At 44.0% G+C, this 21,925-nt stretch overlaps 1 protein-coding gene across 1 annotated transcript; it reads left to right on the forward strand.

Moving 5' to 3' along the window:
- The first annotated feature begins 8,038 nt into the window (after window positions 1–8,038).
- LOC106601242 (zinc finger CCCH domain-containing protein 7B) lies at window positions 8,039–20,630 on the forward strand. Its single transcript, XM_014193289.2, has 23 exons — window positions 8,039–8,312; window positions 8,571–8,638; window positions 8,779–8,815; window positions 9,098–9,295; window positions 9,738–9,896; window positions 10,314–10,394; window positions 10,631–10,684; window positions 11,153–11,195; window positions 11,313–11,509; window positions 11,596–12,007; window positions 12,154–12,215; window positions 12,396–12,504; window positions 13,209–13,367; window positions 13,537–13,745; window positions 14,560–14,651; window positions 14,743–14,924; window positions 15,243–15,319; window positions 15,439–15,605; window positions 15,897–16,002; window positions 16,244–16,352; window positions 18,815–18,948; window positions 19,148–19,317; window positions 19,516–20,630. Exons 2-23 carry the CDS (start codon window positions 8,580–8,582, stop codon window positions 19,694–19,696), a joined length of 2,997 nt encoding a protein of 998 aa, XP_014048764.1. The 5' UTR covers window positions 8,039–8,312; window positions 8,571–8,579; the 3' UTR covers window positions 19,697–20,630.
- Window positions 20,631–21,925: the final 1,295 nt, after the last annotated feature.

Genomic DNA, 21,925 nt, shown 5'->3' on the forward strand with positions numbered 1-21,925 from the left:
GAGACACGGTAGTGATGACACCATAGGCCTTGTTGATCTTTGCACCAGACAGGATGCTCTTGCCAGCATGTACGCTGCAGCGTGTATGGGCTTCTGGCAGAAGTCTTCACGTTTTTTGATATTTCAGAACTGCAGTTTCCTCTGCTTGGAGAAACAGTGAAGTGGGCAGGGCAGTACGGATTTCTTCTCTTACATCTGCAAGCAGAGTCTGAACATCAGACAGGATGGCTTTGTCTCCCTCAATCCGTGCAATGGCTACTGCTATAGGTTTCAGGAGTTTCAGGCTGCTTACCACTCTCTCCCAAAATATCGGCGGACTGTGAAATGGCCATTTCTTGGAGAGACTCCATCCCTTCCAGGAGCCTGTCAAACATGATGACAACACCACCCAATGGATGTTGCTGGGCAGCTTCAATGTGGTGCTCTTATTCTTCTCACTTTGCTTGGTGAGGTAGATTGCTGCTATAACTTGATGACCCTTCACATACCTAACCATTTTCTTGGCTCTCTTGTAGAGTGTATCCATTGTTTTCAGTGCCATGATGTCCTTGAGGATGTCACGGCTGTTTGAAGGATCGGACCAAAATGCAGCGTGTTTGTAGTTCCACATCTTTATTTATGAAACGTAATGCAATACACTAAATACTTGAACTAACAAAAACAACAAACCATGACGCAGAGAGAAAACACACTACTCAAAATATAATCACCCACAAAAACAGGTGGGACAAACATCAACTTAAATATAACATCCAATTAGAGACAACTACGACAGGCTGCCTCTAATTGGAGATCATACCAAACAAAACCAACATAGAAATACAAAACTAGAAACTGAACATAGAAATACAAAACATAGACAAACACCCCCTGTCACGCCCTGACCTACTCTACCATAGAAAATAACCACTTACTATGGTCAGGACGTGACAGAGGAGCAGATTCAATGCATGAGCAGCACAGCCATGGGTGTGCTGTGTGGGTAGGACTCATCCACTTTAGAACAAGCAGCCTTCATGTTCGCATCATTGTATGTCACCAGTGCAAATACCTTCTGTGGTCTAAGGTCATTGATGACTGCCTTCAGCTCATCTGCAATGTAGAGACAGGTGTGTCTGTTGTCCCTTGTGTCTCTGCTCTTGTAGAATACTAGTTGAGGGGTGGAGATGATGTTGTTAATTATTCCTTGCCCACGAACATTCAACATTCAATCAGAGATGATTGCAATACAGTCTGCTTTCTCTATGATTTGCTTTACCTTCACATGAACTCTGTTGAACTCTGCATCTAGAAAATGAGTAGATAAAGCATGTCTGGTTGGAGAGGTGTATGCTGGGCGAAGAACATTCAGAAATCTCTTCCAATACACATTGCCTGTGAGCATCAGAGGTGAACCAGTTGCATACCCAGCTTGAGCAAGACATTCATCAGCATTTCTCTGACTACGTTCCTCCATTGAGTCAAAAAAACTTCTGATTCCAGGAGGACCATGAGCTGTTGCTATCAATAAGGTGTCTGATTCATCATTTTCACCTCGAATAGAAGTACAGTGAGTTTTGTCAGAGGTTGTGAGTGCTGAGGAAACTTTATGCACTTGGCCAGATGATTCTGCATCTTTGCTGGATTCGTCACATATGATTTCAAATCTAATTTCATTGGTCACATACACATGGTTAGCAGATGTTAATGCGAGTGTAGCGAAATGCTTGTGCTTCTAGTTCCGACAATGCAGTAATATCTAACAAGTAATCTAACAAATTCCCAACAACTACCTTATACACACAAATGTAAAGGGATGAATATGTACATATAAATATATGGATGAGCGATGGCCGTGCGGCATAGGCAAGATGCAGTAGATGGTATAGAATACAGTAAATACATATGAGATGAGTAATATAATCTGTAAACATTATTAAAGTGGCGTTATTTAAAGTGACTAGTGATACATTTTATTAAAGTGGCCAGAGATTTGAGTCTGTATGTTAGCAGCAGCATCTCTATGTTAGTGATGGCTGTTTAACAGTCTGATGGCCTTGAGAAGGAAGCTGTTTTCGGCCTCTCGGTCCCAGCTTTGATGCACCTGTACTGACCTCGCCTTCTGGATGATAACGGGGTGAACAGGCAGTGGCTCGGGTGGTTGTTGTCCTTGATTATCTTTTTGGCCTTCCTGTGACATCAGGTGCTGTAGGTGTCCTGGAGGGCAGGTAGTTTTCCCCCGGTGATGCGTTGTGCAGACCGCACTACCCTCTGGAGAGCCTTGCGGTTGAGGGTGGTGCAGTTGCCGTACCAGGTGGTGATACAGCCCGACAGGATGCTCCCGATTGTGCATCTGTAAAAGTTTGAGTGTTTTAGGTGACAAGCCAAATTTCTTCAGCCTCCTGAGGTTGAAGAAGTGCTGTTGCGCCTTCTTCACCACACTGTCTGTGTGGGTGGACCATTTCAGTTTGTCCGTGATGTGTCCGCCGAGGAACTTAAAACTTTCCACCTTCTCCACTACTGTCCCATCGATGGGGGGTGCTCCCTCTGCTGTTTCCTGCAGTCCACGATCATCTCTTTTGTTTTGTTGACGTTGAGTGAGAGGTTATTTTCCTGACACCACACTCCGAGGGCCCTCACCTCCTCCCTATAGGCCGCCTCGTCATTGTTGGTAATCAAGCATACCGCTGTAGTGTCGTCTGCAAACTTGATGATTGAGTTGGTAGCGTGAATGGCCATGCAGTCATGGGTGAACAGGGAGTACATGAGAGGGCTGAGAACGCACCCTTGTGGGGTCCCAGTTTTGAGGATCAGCGGGGTGGAGATGTTGTTTCCTACCTTCACCACCTGGGTGCGGCCCGTCCGAAAGTCCAGGACACAGTTGCACAGGGTGGGGTCGAGACCCAGGATCTCAAGCTTAATGACGAGTTTGGAGGGTACTATGATGTTAAATACTGAGCTGTAGTCAATTAACAGCATTCTTACATAGGTATTCCTCTTGTCCAGATGGGATAGGGCAGTGTGATGGCGATTGCATCGTCGTGGACCTATTGGGGCGGTAAGCAAATTGGAGTGGGTCTAGGGTATCAGGTAGGGTGGAGGTGAAATAATCCTTAACTTGTCTCTCAAAGCACTTCATGATGACAGAAGTGAGTGCAACGGGGCGATAGTCATTTAGTTCAGTCACTTTAGCTTTCTTGGGAACAGGAACAATGGTGGCCATCTTGAAGCATGTGGGTACAGCAGACTGGGATAGGGATTGATTGAATATGTCCTTAAACACACCAGCCAGCTGGTCTGCACATGCTCTGAGGACGCGGCTAGGGAACTTTATGCACTTGGCCAGATGATTCTGCATCTTTGTTGCATTCTTCACATATGATTTGGCACAGTATTTGCAAATGTACACAGGCTTTCCTTCTACATTAGCTGCAGTGAAATGTCTCCACACATCAGATAGTGCCCGTGGCATTTTCCTGTAAAGATCTGAAAAAAAGGAGTAAAAAAATCACCAAATACAATTCCATGTACAGATAAATATATTCACCCCACCCAGTATTGTAATCAATTAAAAAAATATATATATATTTCACCTTTATTTAACGATGTAGGCCAGTTGAGAACACGTTTTCATTTACAACTGCCACCTGGCCAAGATAAAGCAAAGCAATGCAACAAAAAAACAACACAAAGTTACACATAAACAAACACAATAAAAAAATCTATGTACAGTGTGTGCAAATGTAGAAGAGTAGCGAGGTAAGGCAATAAATAGGCCATAGAGGCGAAATAATTACAATTTAGTATTAACACTGGAGTGATAGATGTGCAGATTATGATGTGCAACTAAAGATACTGGGGTGCAAAAGAGAAAGAGGATAAATAACAATATGGGGATGAGGTAGTTGGGTGTGCTATTTTTAGATTGGCTGTGTTAAGATACAGTGATCGGTAAGCTGCTCTGACAGCTGATGCTTAAATTTAGAGAGGGAGATATAAGACTCCAGCGTCAGTGATTTTATTTATAAAAAAAAAATTGGAGCAGAGAACTGGAAGGAAAGGCGGCCAAAGGAAGTGATGGCTTTGGGGATGACCATTGAAATATACCTGCTGGAGTGTGTGCTATGGGTGGGTGTTGCTATGGTGACAGTGAGCTGAGATAAGGTGGGGCTTTACCTAGCAAAGTCTTATAGATGACCTGGAGCCAGTGGGTTACGCAACGAATATGTAGTGAGGGCCAGCCAACGAGAGCATACAGGTCAGTAGGATATGGGGCATTGGCGACAAAACGGATGGCACTGTGATAGACTGCATCCAGTTTGCTGAGTAGAGTGTTGGAGGCTATTTTGTAAATGACATCGCCGAAGTCAAGGATTAGTAGGATAATCAGTTTTACGAGGGTATGTTTGGCAGCATGAGTGAAGGAGGCTTTGTTGCAAAATAGGAAGCCAATTCTAGATTTAATTTTGGATTGGAGATGCCTAATGTGAGTCTGGAAGGAGAGTTTACAGTATAACCAGACACCTAGGTGTTTGTTGTCCACAGAACCGTCCAGAGTAGTGATGGTAGTCAGGCGGGTGGGTGCGGGCAACAATCGGTTGAGCATGCTTTTATTTTTTACTAGCATTTAAAAGCAGTTAGAGGCTACGGAAAGAGTGTTGAATGGCATTGAAGCTCGTTTGGAGGTTTGTTAACAGTGTCCAAAGAGGGGCCAGATGTATACAGAATGGTGTCGTCTGCATAGAGGTGGTTCAGAGAATCACCAGCAACAAGTGCGACATCATTGTTATGTACAGAGAAAAGAGTCGGACCGAGAATTGAACCCTGTGGCACCCCCATAGAGACTGCCAGAGGTCCGGACAACAGGCCCTCCGATTTGACACACTGAACTCTATCTGAGAAGTAGTTGGTGAACCAGGCGAGGCAGTCATTTGAGAAACCAAGGCTATTGAGTCTGCCGATAAGAATGTGGTGATTGACAGAGTCAAAAGCCTTGGCCAGGTCGATGAAGACGTCTACACGGTACTGTCTTTTATCGATGGCGGTTATGATATTGTTTAGGACCTTGAGTGTGGCTGAGGTGCATCCGTGACCAGCTCGGAAACCAGATTGCATAGTGGAGAAGGTAGGGTGGGATTTGAAATGGTCGGTGATCTGTTACTTAACTTGGCTTTCTAAGATTTTTGCAGTGGGCAGCTGGGAGGAGGGGCTCTTATTCTCCATGGACTTTACAGTGTCCCAAAACTTTTTGGAATTAGTGCTACAGGATGCACATTTCTGTTTGAAAAAGCTAGCCTTAGCTTTTCTAACTGACTGAGATAAATAAATATCAAGGGTCTTATTTCTGGTGACCTATGATAGGTGCTTGACTGCCGTTCTTGCGCTTACCCATACAAATCGTTTCATGTAAACTAACCTACCCACACTGTATCTGTGAACTGTTGGTTAGAGCGCATGTGTGGAGATCAGAGTAGCCACATTTGCTATTTATTCAGTACATGAAAACTTACGTGAAAATTTTTATTTATATCTGCAAAAGTCCGTTTGGTGGAAACACCACTGGTGGGAAAAACGCGTATTTTATTTTTGTAGATTTTAAAATATTCGCGTTAAAATGTGTCACCAATTGGATGGACACCTAGCTACAGTTTTTGAAAATGTAAATGTTTTTAACTTTTGATGCTGTCATTGGGTAGAACTTTTTAAAATGTGTGTTCTATAAAACTTTTATTTGTTCTTATGATAGAAATAATGTAAATAAGTTTAAACAATTTTATATAATTAATTTCATTATTCTTTTGGCCAAATTTCATATTCACAAATGTAAATTTACAAACAAAACACCACATTTTACTACCTTGCAAAAATAAATGTACCTATATTTTAAGACAATTAAATCCTCTGCCAACAATACTCTGCCAACAAAAAAGCTGTTAGAATTATAAATGTCCTTTTGTATATTATTTATATATACTTGTGTTCCCTGTGTACATTCTGTATTGATTTGTTGTTATATAATAATAATAATACAAATTAAATAAGGTGTCTTCTATAAAACGTAGAAATGCGTTGTTTTCACATAGACACTGGTATCACAGATAGTAGAACATCTTAACCCTTGCAAGGCTGCCGGCCCAGAAGGCATCCCTAGCCGCGTCCTCAGAGCATGCGAAGATCTGCTGGCTGGTGTGTTTATGGACATATTCAATCAATCCCTATCCCAGTCTGCTGTGCCCACATGCTTCAAGATGGCCACCATTGTTCCTGTTCCCAAGAAAGATAAGGTAACTGAACTAAATGACTATCGCCCCATTGCACCCACTTCTGTCATCATGAAGTGCTTTGAGAGACTAGTCAAGGATCATATCACCTCCACCCTACCTGATACCCTAGACCCACTCCAATTTGCTTACCGCCCCAATAGGTCCACAGACGACACAATCGCCATCACACTGCACACTGCCCCATCCCATCTGGACAAGAGGAATACCTATGTAAGAATGCTGTTCATTGACTACAGCTCAGAATTTAACACCATAGTACCCTCCAAACTTGCCATTATGCTTGAGATCCTGGGTCTCGACCCCGCTCTGTGCAACTGGGTACTGGACTTTGTGACGGGCCGCCCCCAGGTGGTGAGGGTAGGAAACATCTCCACCACGCTGATCCTCAACACTGGGGCCCCACAAGGGTGCGTTCTCAGCCCTCTCCTGTACTCCCTGTTCATCCATGACTGCGTGGCCATGCATGCCTCCAACTCAATCATCAAGTTTGCAGACGACACTACAGCGGTAGGCCTGATTACCAACAATGACGAGGCGGCCTACAGGGAGGAGGTGAGGGCCCTCGGAGTGTGGTGTCAGGAAAATAACCTCACTCAATGTCAACAAAACAAAGGAGATGATTGTGGACTTCAGGAAACAGCAGAGCGAGCATCCCCCCCATCCACATCGATGGGACAGTAGTGGAGAAGGTGAAAAGTTTTAAGTTCCTCAGCGTACACATCACAGACAAACTGAAATGGTCCACCCACACAGACAGCGTGGCGAAGAAGGCACAACAGTGCCTCTTCAACCTCAGGAGGCTGAAGAAATTTGGCTTGTCACCTAAAACACTCAAACTTTTACAGATGCACAATCGAGAGCATCCTGTCGGACTGTATCACCACCTGGTACGGCAACTGCTCCGACTCACAACCACAAGGCTCTCCAGAGGGTAGTGCGGTCTTCACAACGCATCACCGGGGGAAAACTACCTGCCCTCCAGGACACCTACAGCACCTGATGTCACAGGAAGGCCAAAAAGATCATCAAGGACAACAACCACCCAGCCACTGCCTGTTCACCCCGTTATCATCCAGAAGGCGAGGTCAGTACAGGTGCGTCAAAGCTGGGACCGAGAGACCGAAAAAAAGCTTCCATCTCAAGGCCATCAGACTGTTAAACAGCCATCACTAATATAGAGATGCTGCTGCCAACATACAGACTCAAATATCTGGCCACTTTAATAAATGGATTTAATAAAGGTATCACTAGTCACTTTAAATAACGCCACTTTAATAATGTCTACATAGCCTACATTACTCATCTCATATGTATATACTGTATTCTATACCATCTACTGCATCTCGCCTATCCCGCAAGGCCATCGGTCATCCACATATTTATATGTACATATTCTTATTCATCCCTTTACATTTATGTGTATAAGGTAGTTGTTGTGAATTTGTTAGACTACTTGTTAGATATTACTGCACTGTCAGAACTAGAAGCACAAGCATTTCGCTACACTTGCATTAACATCTGCTAACCATGTGTATGTGACCAATACAATTTGATTTGATCTTTGCTGGTATTGCGCGAGAAATAATAAAATGTCTTGCTTCAAGAGGTAAAATGAGATTAAACTACTCAATATCGCCATCTGCTGGCCTTTGCGCCAGAACTACAAAGAGAATCAACACAACAAAAGTGAAAGCTATCCTAGCTAGATGAATTTTTCAAATAAAATACAAATGCAAACTTTTTAATTTCGCGTATAATTGATTACTTCCTTATGACATGTCTAAACATGAAACATTTTATTCACAGCACACCTCACCCTACCGTTGTATTAATCTCACTAGGACCTTGTGGCAGCCAAGGAACTCAAAAACAAGCTAGGGAGGGAGTTCACTGTTCAGCTGAGGAATTGGACGTGAAACTCACATGTAACTGTCCATGCAAAAATACCCTTGCACTGGATGGCTGGTAGCTGTATAGTTTTAAATTCTTTGTGCCGAGATTTTCCTCTGTCCATAGCAGTAAACGTCGATTTATGTGTTTTATCACCAGGTGGGTTGTAAACTTCCTCGAATCGTGCCCAGCTAACGTTAGCTAGCTAGCATGAACATTTGAGGCATGGTTAACTATTTATCTAGCTAACGTTCGCTAAACAAAACAAATATTTGGATAAACTGGCCAAGTATTATTTTCTCGTTGCTGTATACTTCACACGAGCTCTTGAACCTAGTTTATTTATTCTGGCTAGGTAACGTTAATTCGATAGTAGACGTCAAAACTATGTTGATATGGGCCTTTCTCTTTTTACAGTGTGCAGAGATGGACTTGGACCGTCAAAAGCGCCAGGAGGGCATACAGAACGCCCTGGGATTCATACAGTGAGAAAGAAACATTTTCCCTGCAATTCCCACAAGTTGTCAACTAAATTGTAGCAAGTTGCTCATTCATCCTATACCCACAAACGACCATACGGCACTAGTTCACTTGTATTGATAGGTTATTTTCCTCTGTGTCCTAGGTCTTCTTTGCCTTATCCAAAGCCTGAAGGCTATAAGGTAGGGATTAATGAATGCGATGACTGTCTTCTTTCTTGACCTTAGTCTAGGCATGTCTACACCCCCTATACTGTTCCAAAGAACATGTTGTGTGCTCACAGTCATGCAGCTTGCCCTTTGCAGCGATTTTCTCCTTTTCACATTTGGTCCATGGGAAAAATTTACCAAAACCAGCCATAATACTGATTAGACAAGTCCATGTCCTTTATGGCTTTTCCTGTGTGCTGTCTTTATCTCACTCCCATGCCATATTCCTCTCCTCTTCCCTGATTGTCCCTCTAGGCGTTTCTGACCCAGTTGGTGTGTAACCTGCTGGATGAGGGGAATGCAATGTTCAGGGAGGGTGAGTGGCAGCAGGCCATAAAGGACTTCAGTGAGGGTGTTAACGTGGCCCACTATGCCCAGGCTGAGTCTCTAGAAATCCCCTCAGCCCTGCTGGAGAGTCTGTATTTCAACAGGGCAGCAGCCTACCACAGCATGGTGAGTCAGTGGTGTGTCACCAGGATTATGCATCTTTGATCCACAATATGGATGATTGAATGAGGTTCACGATTCTGTATACAAAAGGTATGAAGTCATCTCTTAAATCTAATATTTAATAGCAATTGTGTTGTAAGCAAATGTGCTGTAGTGGGCAAATATTGAACCAATGGGGAATACCTATTGCACTCTTTCTATTTCAGTATTTTGTGTTGTTGCATCACATTGTTTCATTGCATCATGTGCAACATGTGTTTCAGCCTCATTTAACTTTGGCCATCATGCCACACTTCCTCAACATCCCCTTGAAGTTACAGAGCCTGTATCATCTATCATTACCCCATTCTCATTAGCCTGTATTAACCACTGTATGGCCTTAGTCTTTCACTTTGTGGCAGAACCCACACGTTACCTGTCATCTCTTTCTCTCCATCTCTCTCAGGGGGAGTATGAGCAGGGTGTGCAGGACTGTGACAGTGCGCTGGCGCTGTGCAAAGACAGTTGCACGGCACTCTACAGGAAGGCTCTATGCCTGCGGGAGCTGGGCCGTTTCAGAGAGGCCTACAACTGCAGCACGGGCTGCCTGCTCACTATGCCTAACGTGAGTAACATTATGAATTACCCCTTCACATCAGAGGCTGTTTTCTTGGACTAGAAAAGCATGCACACCTTTAAAAGGTTAAGTAGCATATTGTTTTTATCTATAAAATGTCTAGCACAACTAGCAACATTTCTTTTTACCACTTGACATATGTAATTTGGGATTCCTCATGATGATCCGCTAGTGGAGAAGGAGAGTTTAATTTCATACAAGTGGATTTGTTTCCACATTTCTTTCTCCTCTCCTTCGATTACCTTTTGATGTTTTTCAAAAGAATGTGAGAAGATGCGGCGAGGGGGGAGACCTCACACCGTACTTTTGAAGTATCATGTAGCTCAGAATAAGTGTTTGTGAAATTAATTTAATAAAAAGCTTATTTAAATGTCTTTTTCATTTTTTGTCTTGTACTCTTCATAGGACAAACATGTGTATGAGTTGGCACAGGAGCTAGCTAACAAACTGGGCCTGAAGATACGCAAAGCCTACGTTAGCACACAGGTGAGAATCCGTTTCCAAAGCAGAAGGTCTAGATTCAAGCAGCATGGCAACTTACCTTCCATGATAAGTGGCTTGGATTCAATTGTTCTCAATCTGCCATTATCTGATCAAATCTGCCATGAGCTGTTTATGCCCTGGTTTAAATCTCAATTTGGATTCATAACAATTGAAGTCATTAAATTTGACATTTTCTTTAGGTTGCCTCTTTATGAAGTTAATATTTTTTTCCTTTGCAGGAGTTGGCCACATCTGAGCAAAGTAATGGGAACACAGTTCCTTTTGCAGGAGAGGCAAGTACAACAACTTTCACCATTACACTTAAGGTTGCACTATGCAGAAATCGCTCTGCCATTTCCTGGTTGCTAAAACGAATAGTTTGCGTAATTCTAAGGTAATTATAAGCTAGTAGAGAATCATTGTACCATCTAAACCGCTCTGAAATATATTTTCCATAACCAAAAATATTTTTTTCAGCTGTTTGAAGCTGGTGTACAAAACCGAAAGTAAAAGACGCAAAAACAAAATAGAAGTATAGGAAGCAGAAAAATAGAGCACATAGAAAAGAAAGCAAGACTAAAAAGCGATAGATCAAGTAGAATGATAGATCTATAACCACATATTTATGTGAATTTAGTCGGGCTGCCCTAAAACGTACATATTGCCACTTAAACTGGTTGAGATTTGGAATGTACTTTGGTTTACCTGTTGATTTATTGTCACTTAAACAGAAGCTGTTGTCTTTCTCTTTTCACCTCAAGATGTATGGCAATGGTCTGGATTCCTTAAGTGACATCTCATCAGGTAGTAATTCTCCTGACCAGAAATGTTGAATTACCTATCACATTGTAATGTAAAGTCTATCAAAGAAGATTTCTTCTAGAAAATGAAACTCACCTGTTCCCTCACCCTGTCTTTCAGTTGGTTTCTCCTGCAAGCCCCTATCTGCCGCTATGCCAGTTAGTGATGAATCCTCTCCCTCTGGTCCTCTGGTCTGCTCCAAACTTCTGGGTAGCCCTGTCCAAGGCCCTCGGGGGTTGCCCTTCTCTGTGCCTGAGTCAGAACACCTGGGTGACAGTGAGCTGATGGGAGATGATCTAGACAGCCTGCTGGACTGTGTGAGTTTGTCTACTGGTTGACGTAGTATTCAGATATAGCTTCCCTGAATCTGTCAATGCAACTTCTCATTCTCTCCCTCATTCAGATTCCCCCTCAACGTGCCTTTCCCATCATCCTCCCCAGCTCAGCTTATGTCCCCATCCAGCTCTCGTTTCCCTCAGGCCTGCCCGCCCCCTCGCCCCAGCTCCCCCCAGCCTTCTTCAACTCAGCCATCAGCCAGCTCAACTCTCTGGACACCTTCCCAGGCATGGGTGGGGGGGATGCTCTGGGTGCGCTGAACTCTTTAGATGGCCTTGATGCACTAGACTCTCTAGATACTTTAAACAACCTGGACACCCTTTCAGGCCTTGGTGGTGGGGATGCCCCGGCTCCCACAACAGCACTCTATTCACTTGATGCCCTGGACAGTTTCTACCCACTTGGGGGTGCAATAGCAGCCAAACCAGTGGTGGTGGGGGGAGGGGGGCTGGACTCCCTTTCTGAGTTCAACCTGCCTGGTGAGTCGATTGAGGGTGGTAATGTCTTGTTAGCTTATAGCAATGTATACATGGTTAATTTTTCTTTTAATGTTTAACACCAAGAAAGTTATGAACCTAATGTAGATGTTATAATTGATTGTTTTTTGTTCTCACACTATCTTAAGGTGCAAGAATCTCCCACAATGTTCTCTCTGCGACACGTTCGCCCAAGAAGTCCAACCACACAGTAAGCCATTTATTTCTGTCAACAGAATTTGTTGGACTCCCTCCCATACATTGTGTACATTTAATATGCAACGCTTAGGTCACATTCAACTTTGTAGTTGGAGTTCACCTTTTACAGCGTCATGCTAGTTTTGCCTTGACATATTAACCTAAATTAATTTCTATTACCATGGCGATGTAGGTGGTAAAGAATGGCCAAGTCTCCTCCAAGCTCTCTCAGCTGATCAAGAACCCCCTAGCAGCCACCCATGACTTCATGCAGGCCTGTGCCACGTGCTACAGGTGGATAGGTACAGTAGTGGACATGATTAACTTGCTCTCAGACAGTGTCCCTCCCCCAGTTTACTACTTAATGTAATTTATTTATTCGTTTTTTTGTTGTGTACTTTTTCTCCCCAATTGGTACTTAGTTAGTCTTGTCCCATCGCTGCAACTCCCATACGGACTCGAGAGGTAAAGGTCGAGAGCCATGCGTCCTCCCAAACACGACCCCGCCAAGCCACGCTGCTTTTTGACACACTGTTCGCTTAACCCGGAAGCCAGCCGCACCAATGTGTCGGAGAAAACACTGTACAGCTGGCGACCGAAGTCAGCGTGCTTGCGCCCGGCCCGCCACAAGGAGTCGCTAGAGCGCAATGGGACAAGGACATCCTGGCCGGTCAAACCCTCTCCTAACCCAGACGATGCTGGGCCAATTATGCGCCGCCTCATGGGTCTCCCGGTTGCGGCCGGCTGCAACACAGCCTGGGATCGAACCCAGGTCCGTAGTGAAGCCTCTAGCACTGCGATGCAGTGCCTTAGACCGCTGCGTCACTCGGGAGGCCCCCTACTTCTACCTAATAAGACTGACATTTAAGGCCATCATAGCACTGTGGTTCACCTCTCTATTGTTATCATTCTATGTCCCCCTTAACTCACCTTTCTCTCTCTCTCTCCCCCTCTTTACCCCTTTACCTGTATATCCCTCTCGCCTCCCTCCCTCTGTCTCTCTCAGGTCCAGGGGTCCTGGACTACCAGCACCAGGCAGAATTGGCCCACCGTTGTAAGCGGGACATTCTTCTGTGCAGGATCAGGGCTTCAGAGCACCCTGTCTGGAACAGGGTGCGACCCCGCCCCACGCACAATTTTACTGGGGCATTTATGCTCTGCAAGGGTATGGAAAACAACAGTCACTGGTGTGGGAAAGAGGCTCTGTTTAGATGAAGATAATGTGTGTGTCATAGGTCAAATTACCCAGTTTTAATCTGTGGAAAAAGGTCCTAAAGTTTAGCGATGGTCTCAGTTTGTATATGTAGTAATCTAAGTTCCTTCCCAATGTGCAGAGGTGCTGGAGACTCAGAAGTGTAAGTACAGGGAGGGCTGTACGTTTGCCTACTGCCAGGAGGAGGTAGATGTGTGGACCCTGGAGAGGAAGGGAGCCTTGAACAGAGAGCTGCTGTTTGACTCGCAGAGCCCCAACAATGACAGGCCCACACTCAGCATCAAATGCCTGCTGCAGCTCCACAACGGCATGTTCATGTACCTCTGTGAGGTAGGACACACACACACTTTTGCCCTTACACAGACCCACCTCCATATGTTCAAGCTTGACCAGTGAAACATGGTAGAGGGCTGCGAGTCCCAGCAGAGATCGTTGCAGACCAGCCGTAATTTTTCATGCTGCGGGCGGGAACGTGCAGTCAGACAGACGACTTTGGGATGAAAATATTTGTTGTTGTCCCGCAGATTAATTGGAAACGGTCGTCTTTCTGCTTTGTATGCTTAAAAGCACATATTTTTCACATTATTCACGCTCTGCTTCAACTTGAGTAGCCTACTTCTCCTCTCCTAGTTGGGAGTGAGAGTTCAAGTGTGCCTAGTATGTGGTCTCATTGAAATAGAGTAGGCTGCCCACATGGGCGGAGAATCACGTGGCAGTTAACTTAAATATGAAGTTAACTGAAATATGATTAGACTGTAGCTTACTACAGTGTGTATAAATACATATTGATAATGGAAAGAAGTGTAGGGCACTCAACCAACGTGAGATGAGGTGCAATAAAAATGGGATGGGGGAAAAAATCAGTCCCGCGCAGACCTCTAAAACATGCCGTTCAACCTTACTCATTTACATTTTAGTAATTTTGCAGACGCTCTTATCCAGAGCGACTTACCATAGTGAATGCATACATTTCATACTTTTTCCCCCTTTTTTTCCCTCCGTACTGGTCCCCCGTGGGAATCGAACCCACAACCCTGGTGTTGCAAACATCATGCAAACACCATGCTCTACCAGCTGACTCATGCTCCCCCCCTACTTCTTGTCTCTGTTTACCTCAACTTTCCCCCCCGTTTTCTCTACTCAGGAGTGCTATGACAGTAAGCCCAGAATCATCAGTAAGGAGGTGCCGTCCACCTGCTCCAACCCCTGCGCCCGTCACCCATTCGACAAAAACAAGTGAGTCATGTTTGGTCCCCTCCCTCCCTCCCTCACACACACACACACACACACAAACCCTCACTCTTCCCCCCCCCCCTGTGCCCTGCAGGTGCCTGGTGCATGCGGTGAGGTCCAGCAGCGTGCACTACACTAAGATCCGCCCGCTGTACACCCAGTGCCAGTTGGACTTGTGCCGCCATGCCCAGCGCTACGGCTGCCAGCGAGAGGACAGCTGCTCCTTTGCCCACTCCGTCATCGAGCTCAAGTGCTGGAGGCTGCAGCAAGACTCTGGTACAGTCAGATTGATGCACACACACTCATGAACATTGTACTTGGTCTCAGACACAGAGAGAAATATTTATTCCTGTCTAATAAATGTGAAAACATTTTTAAATGTAGAGGCCGATCTACAATAAAACATCTTTATTTGTAAATGTTAGTTTCTATACTAAAAGTCAGGAAAGTTTCAACAAAGTCCAGTAGGTGTCAGTAGACACTGCCGTTCAGTCTTGTCACAGTTGATAAACACTGTTTGTAAATACTGTCTGTAAAAAGTGATGTCTAGGCTCGACTAGGCATCACTTTTCTGTGTATGTGCCTGTTTTATAGGCATCACTCATGAAGAAATTGTTCAGGAATCCAAGCGACACTGGCATAAACAGGAGCAGAACACACACAAACCCAAGGTCTAATATCCCTGCTATGCTACATCTCATAATATGGTGAGGCAACGGCTCTTGTGTAGTTTGTCTGATTCTCCACCTTTTGCCTCTCTGTTTTTGTCCCTGTGACTCGTTGACTATAGCCGGTGTTCATGCCACCACCATCTTCATCCTCAAGTGGTGGAGGTGGGGGAGGAGGCTATAGCTTGAACCTGAAGAGGAAGTTTGTTTGTGGTCAGTGCTGGAGGGACGGGCTGGTCAGCGAGCCGGACAAAGCGCTTAAGTACTGTACAGCCAAGGCCAGGCACAGGTGAGGCTGCACCCTACCTAGCATCCCTAGCCAGATGGAGGCCATTGCTTCACTGTAGTATGCAACAATTCTATATGACTGACCACTGTTATTCACTATTGTCTATCAAATGGCCAATGTATGTTAGATGTGCAGTCTGAGATCTGTTCGGTTTATTGAATAACAATAGAGAATGTTCATCTCGGGGACACAAACCAAGTTGTATGGAGCGTTTACAGCGAAGCCCTATGTAATTTAGGATAGTATCTTTCTGGAAAGTCCACCATAACTCTAGCATCTCTCTCCCTGTAGTTGGACGAAGGAGCGTCGGGTGCTGCTGGTGAAGTTCTTTGAGGGAAAGAAGTGGGTGATGGTGCGGACGTTGCCTTTTGCCAAGACCTATCCCCAGCAGTATGACGTGTGTGCTGCCCCCTGCTACTCCTCATGCACGATCTGCTAGAAATGATTTTTGATAGATTCAACCAAGCATATTATCATTGTGTCTATTTAACTTATAATGAACTATTATGTTAGTGTGATCATGGGTAACGGTATATATTGGTCAGTTGAATTTAATACTTAATCATTGACACTGTGCAAACTTGTTTACACAATCATCCTCGCAGTCTGTGTGTAACGGCATAACGTGTCCCCCTCAGATATGTGCCCATGTGGTGAAGCAGAAGAAGTGCCACTACATTGGGAACTGTGACTTTGCCCACAGTGAAGAGGAGAAGCAAGTATGGACTTATATGAAGAACAATGGCTGTAAGTTTACACTATATTTTCGTTATCCGTTAAACCTTTTGTTCCACATTATCGCCTTTGTTTAGGTTGATCTATGAGTAGGATTGGTTCAGATGCCTATTATCCCCACCAGTACACATTAAATCAAATTGTATTTGTCACATACACATGGTTAGCAGATGTTAATGCAAGTGTAGCGAAATGCTTGTGCTTCTAGTTCCGACTATGCAGTAATATCTAACAAGTAATCTAACAAATTCACAACAACTACCTTATACACACACAAATGTAAAGGGATGAATAAGAATATGTACATATGGATGAGCGATGGCCGTGCGGCATAGGCAAGATGCAGTAGATGGTATAGAATACAGTAAATGCATATGAGATGAGTAATGTAGGCTATGTAGACATTATTAAAGTGGCGTTATTTAAAGTGATACCTTTTATTAAATCAATTTATTAAAGTGGCCATAGATTTGAGTCTGTATGTTGGCAGCAGCATCTCTATGTTAGTGATGGCTGTTTAACAGTCTGATGGCCTTGAGATGGAAGCTGTTTTCGGTCTCTCAGTCCCAGCTTTGATGCACCTGTACTGACCTCGCCTTCTGGATGATAACAGGGTGAACAGGCAGTGGCTCGGGTGGTTGGTGACCTTGATCTTTTTGGCCTTCCTGTGACATCGGGTGCTGTAGGTGTCCTGGAGCGCGGGTAGTTTTCCCCCGGTGATGCGTTGTGCAGACCGCACAACCCTCTGGAGAGCCTTGTGGTTGAGGGCAGAGCAGTTGCCGTACCAGGTGGTGATACAGCCTGACAGGATGCTCCCGATTGTGCATCTGTAAAGGTTTGAGTGTTTTAGGTGACAAGCCAAATTTCTTCAGCCTCCTGAGGTTGAAGAAGCGCTGTTGCGCCTTCTTCACCACGCTGTCTGTGTGGGTGGACCATTTCAGTTTGTCCATGATGTGTACGCCGAGGAACTTAAAACTTTCCACCTTCTCTACTACTGTCCCGTCGATGTGGATAGAGGGGTGCTCCCTCTGCTGTTTCCTGTAGTTCACGATCATCGCCTTTGTTTTGTTGACGTTGAGTGAGAGGTTATTTTCCTGACACCACACTCCGAGGGCCCTCACCTCCTCCCTGTAGGCCGTCTCGTCATTGTTGGTAATCAAGCATACCGCTGTAGTGTCATCTGCAAACTTGATGATTGAGTTGGAAGCGTGAATGGCCACGCAGTCATGGGTGAACAAGGAGTACAGGAAAGGGCTGAGAACGCACCCTTGTGGGGTCCCAGTTTTGAGGATCAGCGGGGTGGAGATGTTGTTTCCTACCTTCACCACCTGGGGGGCGGCCCGTCAGAAAGTCCAGGACAGTTGCACAGGGTGGGGTCGATACCCAGGATCTCAAGCTTAATGACGAGTTTGGAGGGTACTATGATGTTAAATGCTGAGCTGTAGTCAATGAACAGCATTCTTTCATAGGTATTCCTCTTGTCCAGATGGGATAGGGCAGTGTGATGACGATTGCATCGTCAGTGGACCTATTGGGGCGGTAAGCAAATTGGAGTGGGTCTAGGGTGTCAGGTAGGGTGGTGATATGGTCCTTGACTAGTCTCTCAAAGGACTTCATGATGACAGAGGTGAGTCCAATGGGGCGATAGTCATTTAGTTCAGTTACTTTAGCTTTCTTGGGAACAGGAACAATGGTGGCCATCTTGAAGCATGTGGGGACAGCAGACTGGGATATGGATTGATTGAATATGTCTGTAAACACATCAGCCTCCTGGTCTGCGCATGCTCTGAGGGATGCCGTCTGGGCCGGCAGCCTTGCAAGGGTTAACACGTTTAAAATGTTTTACTCACGTTGGCCACGGAAAAGGAGAGCCCACAGGCTTTGGTAGCGGGCCGTGTCAGTGGCACTGTATTGTCCTCAAAGCGAGCAAAGAAGTTGTTTAATTTGTCTGGGAGCAAGACACTGATGTTCGCTACGAGGCTGGTTTTCTTGTTGTAATCCGTGATTGACTGTAGACCCTGCCACATACGTCTTGTGTCTGAGCCGTTGAATTGCGACTCTACTTTGTCTCTATACTGACGCTTTGCTTGTTTGATTGCCTTGCGGAGGGAATAGCTGCACTGTTTGTAGCCGGTCATGTTTCCAGTCGCCTTGCCATGATTAATGACCCTCGCAAGGCTGCCGGCCCAGACGGCATCCCTCAGAGCATGCGCAGACCAGGAGGCTGATGTGTTTACAGACATATTCAATCAATCCATATCCCAGTCTGCTGTCCCCACATGGTTCGTGCTTTCAGTTTTGTGTGCGAATGCTGCCATCAGTCCACGGTTTCTGATTAGAAAAGGTTTTAATAGTCACAGTGGGTACGACATCTCCGATGCACTCGCTAATAAACTCGCTCACCAAGTCAGCGTACATCAATGTATACGCATTAGTATTGTTACTTACGTTCCTCTTTGAACCTGTTCCTGAAGTGAAGGATATGCAGCAGATGTACGACATGTGGCTTACAATGACGAATCAAAACCGTCCGCCGGATGACACCCTGATCACCCAACACATAGAGGAGAAGCAAATTGTCATGCCAACCGACTATGCCGAGCCAATGGTGAGTGAAGGCACTTACTCACAAAACCTGTTTGTTGGATGTAGAACGCAAACAATCCATTCACCTTTCTCATTTGTAAAAGCTATCAAGAAGGACTACATTTTGATAGTGTGTGCGTGAATCTTCATGCAATGTCTGTCAGTGTGTATGAATGCATAACGTACTATGAGAACAGTTTTATTGTGCGTGTGTATTATAGAGCGGCGTCCACTGTCCTCTATGTGGGAAGCATAGTAACAGTGAGCGCCAGCGGCAGCAGCACATCTCCTCAGAGAAACACAAGGACCGTGTATTCAGCTGCGAGGGAGAGGACGAGAGCCTCACCTGGACATACCGCTTCCCCGGACTCCGCCTCGCCCTTTGTTCCAGGTAACACTCGCCCAGAGTCACAGTACTGGGCCTCAATACTGTAGTTCCTTTCTCATTACCCATCAAGAGATGCTTTGTATATGCACACAGAAAACAACTGGGATATGGCAGGGTTCACTTACCACACCCTTGTCCTATTAAATTTTATGGGTGCACAGTGATTGACATATGTATAATATAGATCAATGTGATTGACAGGCTGGAGAGTGGCTGTCTCGAGGGGGTGAGCTGTGACTACGCCCACAGTGCTGAGGAGCTGGTGGAATGGCAGGAGAGGCGGGAATTCCTCCGGCGGAAGCTGGCCAAGGCCCGTGAAGACAAGCTCATCATGCCAGACGAGTTTGACTTTGGGAAGTACAACTTTCTCCTGCAGGACTGAAGCCCCTGTCCCCTATGTGAGACACTTGTACCTGTAAACAGACAGCAGTCGTCTGTTTTGTTGAACACCCTGGGGGGTATTTTCTTCATTAGTTCGATATTAGTTAATACAGTTTATACCTGTTTGAGCTGGTTAGGACTGCAAGTGCCTTATTTGTCCAATATTTTCAAAAGGGCTTAACAAATGAGATCTTGGTGCCGAATTTGAGTGGGGGAAAAAGTAATTTAGTACTGCCATTTAACAAAACCGTACCGATCAAATATCTCCATTAATAGTCTGTTTACTCTATGTATGTCTTATTGAGGGATATTAAGAATTCACTTATGCTTGCGTTCTGATGGGACTCTTTATACAACCCTCAAACTTTCACAAATGTTCTTCCATCAAATGAAAACCGATTTGCTGGAAGGCCAAATGTTTTTCTCTTTCACTTTGTTAATGTGTCTTATGCCAATTAAAGCTGCAATGTGTAACTTTTTCCGTGACCTGAGCAAATTCACATAGAAATGTTAGTTATAGAGCTGTCATTCTCATAGAACAGATCATTCAATGTGCCCTATTTCTATGCCTAATGTTCTTAAGTGTTGTACACCAGCTTCAAACACTATATTTTTGGTTATTGGAAAGAAATGTCACAATTTAGATGGTACAATGATTCTCTACATTGCTTGTTTTGTCACAAGTATTTTAATTTTAGCAACCAGGAAATTGTAAATGATTTCTGTATATTGCATCTTTAAAGAATTTGCTGCTGCCATTGTAGACAGACAAGCATTACAGAATATGATCACAGTAATACAGGGGTACTGCAGGGTGTTCATGGAAATATAATTTTTACATTTATTTTATTTCAGTGTTTTTATCAATATTGCTAGCAACAAGATACAATTAATTGTTAAATTAGACATACAATATAAAAGAGGATAATACCTTATTTCTAATGATGTGAACTTTATTTCTCAACTCCTAATATTGAGCTAATTGCACTCACAGGACAGTGTTTCTCCTATATTCATTTAGCAGCGGTGAGCCACCGCTGCTAAATCGTTGCCACCACTCCAAAAAATATGATTAAACATTTTCGGGCTGGTAAAACGTTTGTGTAAACATAAACAACTAAACTAGATATAAAGTATGTAGAAAATACATAATGGAGCTATATATTTTAAATAAGATCATTTAAGAACAACCACCAAAATAACTAGATAGTAAGGGAAAATCTAAAATGTAAAACATTTCATGGAATTAAATTTGAAGTCACTCCAATGGCTGTAGGAACTACTACTATCTAGCATATAGACTCACTCATGGTATGCTGAAGACAAGATTATTATCTGCCCAGTAAATTTGAAGATGTGAATAATGTATCTCCACATATGTAGTCCTGCACATTAATACATATCAATGTTGGCAAACAATAAGTAATAACATGGTAGTTAAACCTAGTAAAATAAACTTATTGATTTCTATACCTTAGTTCTTTGTTACCAAATCATACTTTGTATTGTTGGGTTCAAAGTATGCTTCAGGGTGTGTCATTGCTGTTTTGCAAGGGTGGTGGCCTAAAAACTAAGACTGTCATTCTAAATAAGGAGAGGGAGAATACATCATTCAGAGTTGTGCAGATGAGAGCATTTAGCCTGTAACCCTAGAAGCTGAAAGAGGCAGTGAAGCATACCGAGTCTCAGAGCATTTTGTGTTATTCTGTATGTCAATCTGAGACACAGATTTTAAAAAAAAATGTAAAAAAAATTCTAATAATGTTTTAAAAAAATATTTATATATATTTAACCTTTATTTAACTAGGCAAGTCGGTTAAGAACAAATTCTTATTTTCAATGACTGCCTAGGAACAGTGGGTTAACTGCCTTGTTCAGGAGCAGAACGACAGATTTTTACCTTGTCAGTTCGGGGATTCGATCTTACAACCTTTTGGTTACTAGTCCAACGCTCTAACCACTAGGCGACCTGCCGCCCCAGTATGATATGACATATTATGATATGTTAAGTTTTGTATGGTATGTGTTAATTTGTGGATTTCCATCACACGTACAATATGTTCCGAATTAGCAAAATGTATGGTACGTTACAAATTCAAGCTAGGTGTCTAATGTTAGCTAGGCTAGGGGTTAGAGTTTAGGAGGTAGGCTAACATGCTAAGTAGCTAAAAAGTAGTAAGTAGTTCAGAAGTTGCTGAAGTTATCCATGATGAGATTTAAACTAGCGACA

Source organism: Salmo salar, chromosome ssa03 (genome assembly GCF_905237065.1).
Source record: "Salmo salar chromosome ssa03, Ssal_v3.1, whole genome shotgun sequence".
Lineage (NCBI taxonomy): Eukaryota > Metazoa > Chordata > Actinopteri > Salmoniformes > Salmonidae > Salmo > Salmo salar.

Bases quoted from the DNA above. Each gene is read 5' to 3' on its own strand.
- LOC106601242 (XM_014193289.2), top strand. From the start codon at position 8,580: ATGGACTTGGACCGTCAAAAGCGCCAGGAGGGCATACAGAACGCCCTG. The intron at 8,639-8,778 runs GTGAGAAAGAAA...TCTGTGTCCTAG, and splicing joins AACGCCCTGGGATTCATACA to GTCTTCTTTGCCTTATCCAA. The intron at 18,949-19,147 runs GTGAGTGAAGGC...TGTGTATTATAG, and splicing joins CCGACTATGCCGAGCCAATG to AGCGGCGTCCACTGTCCTCT.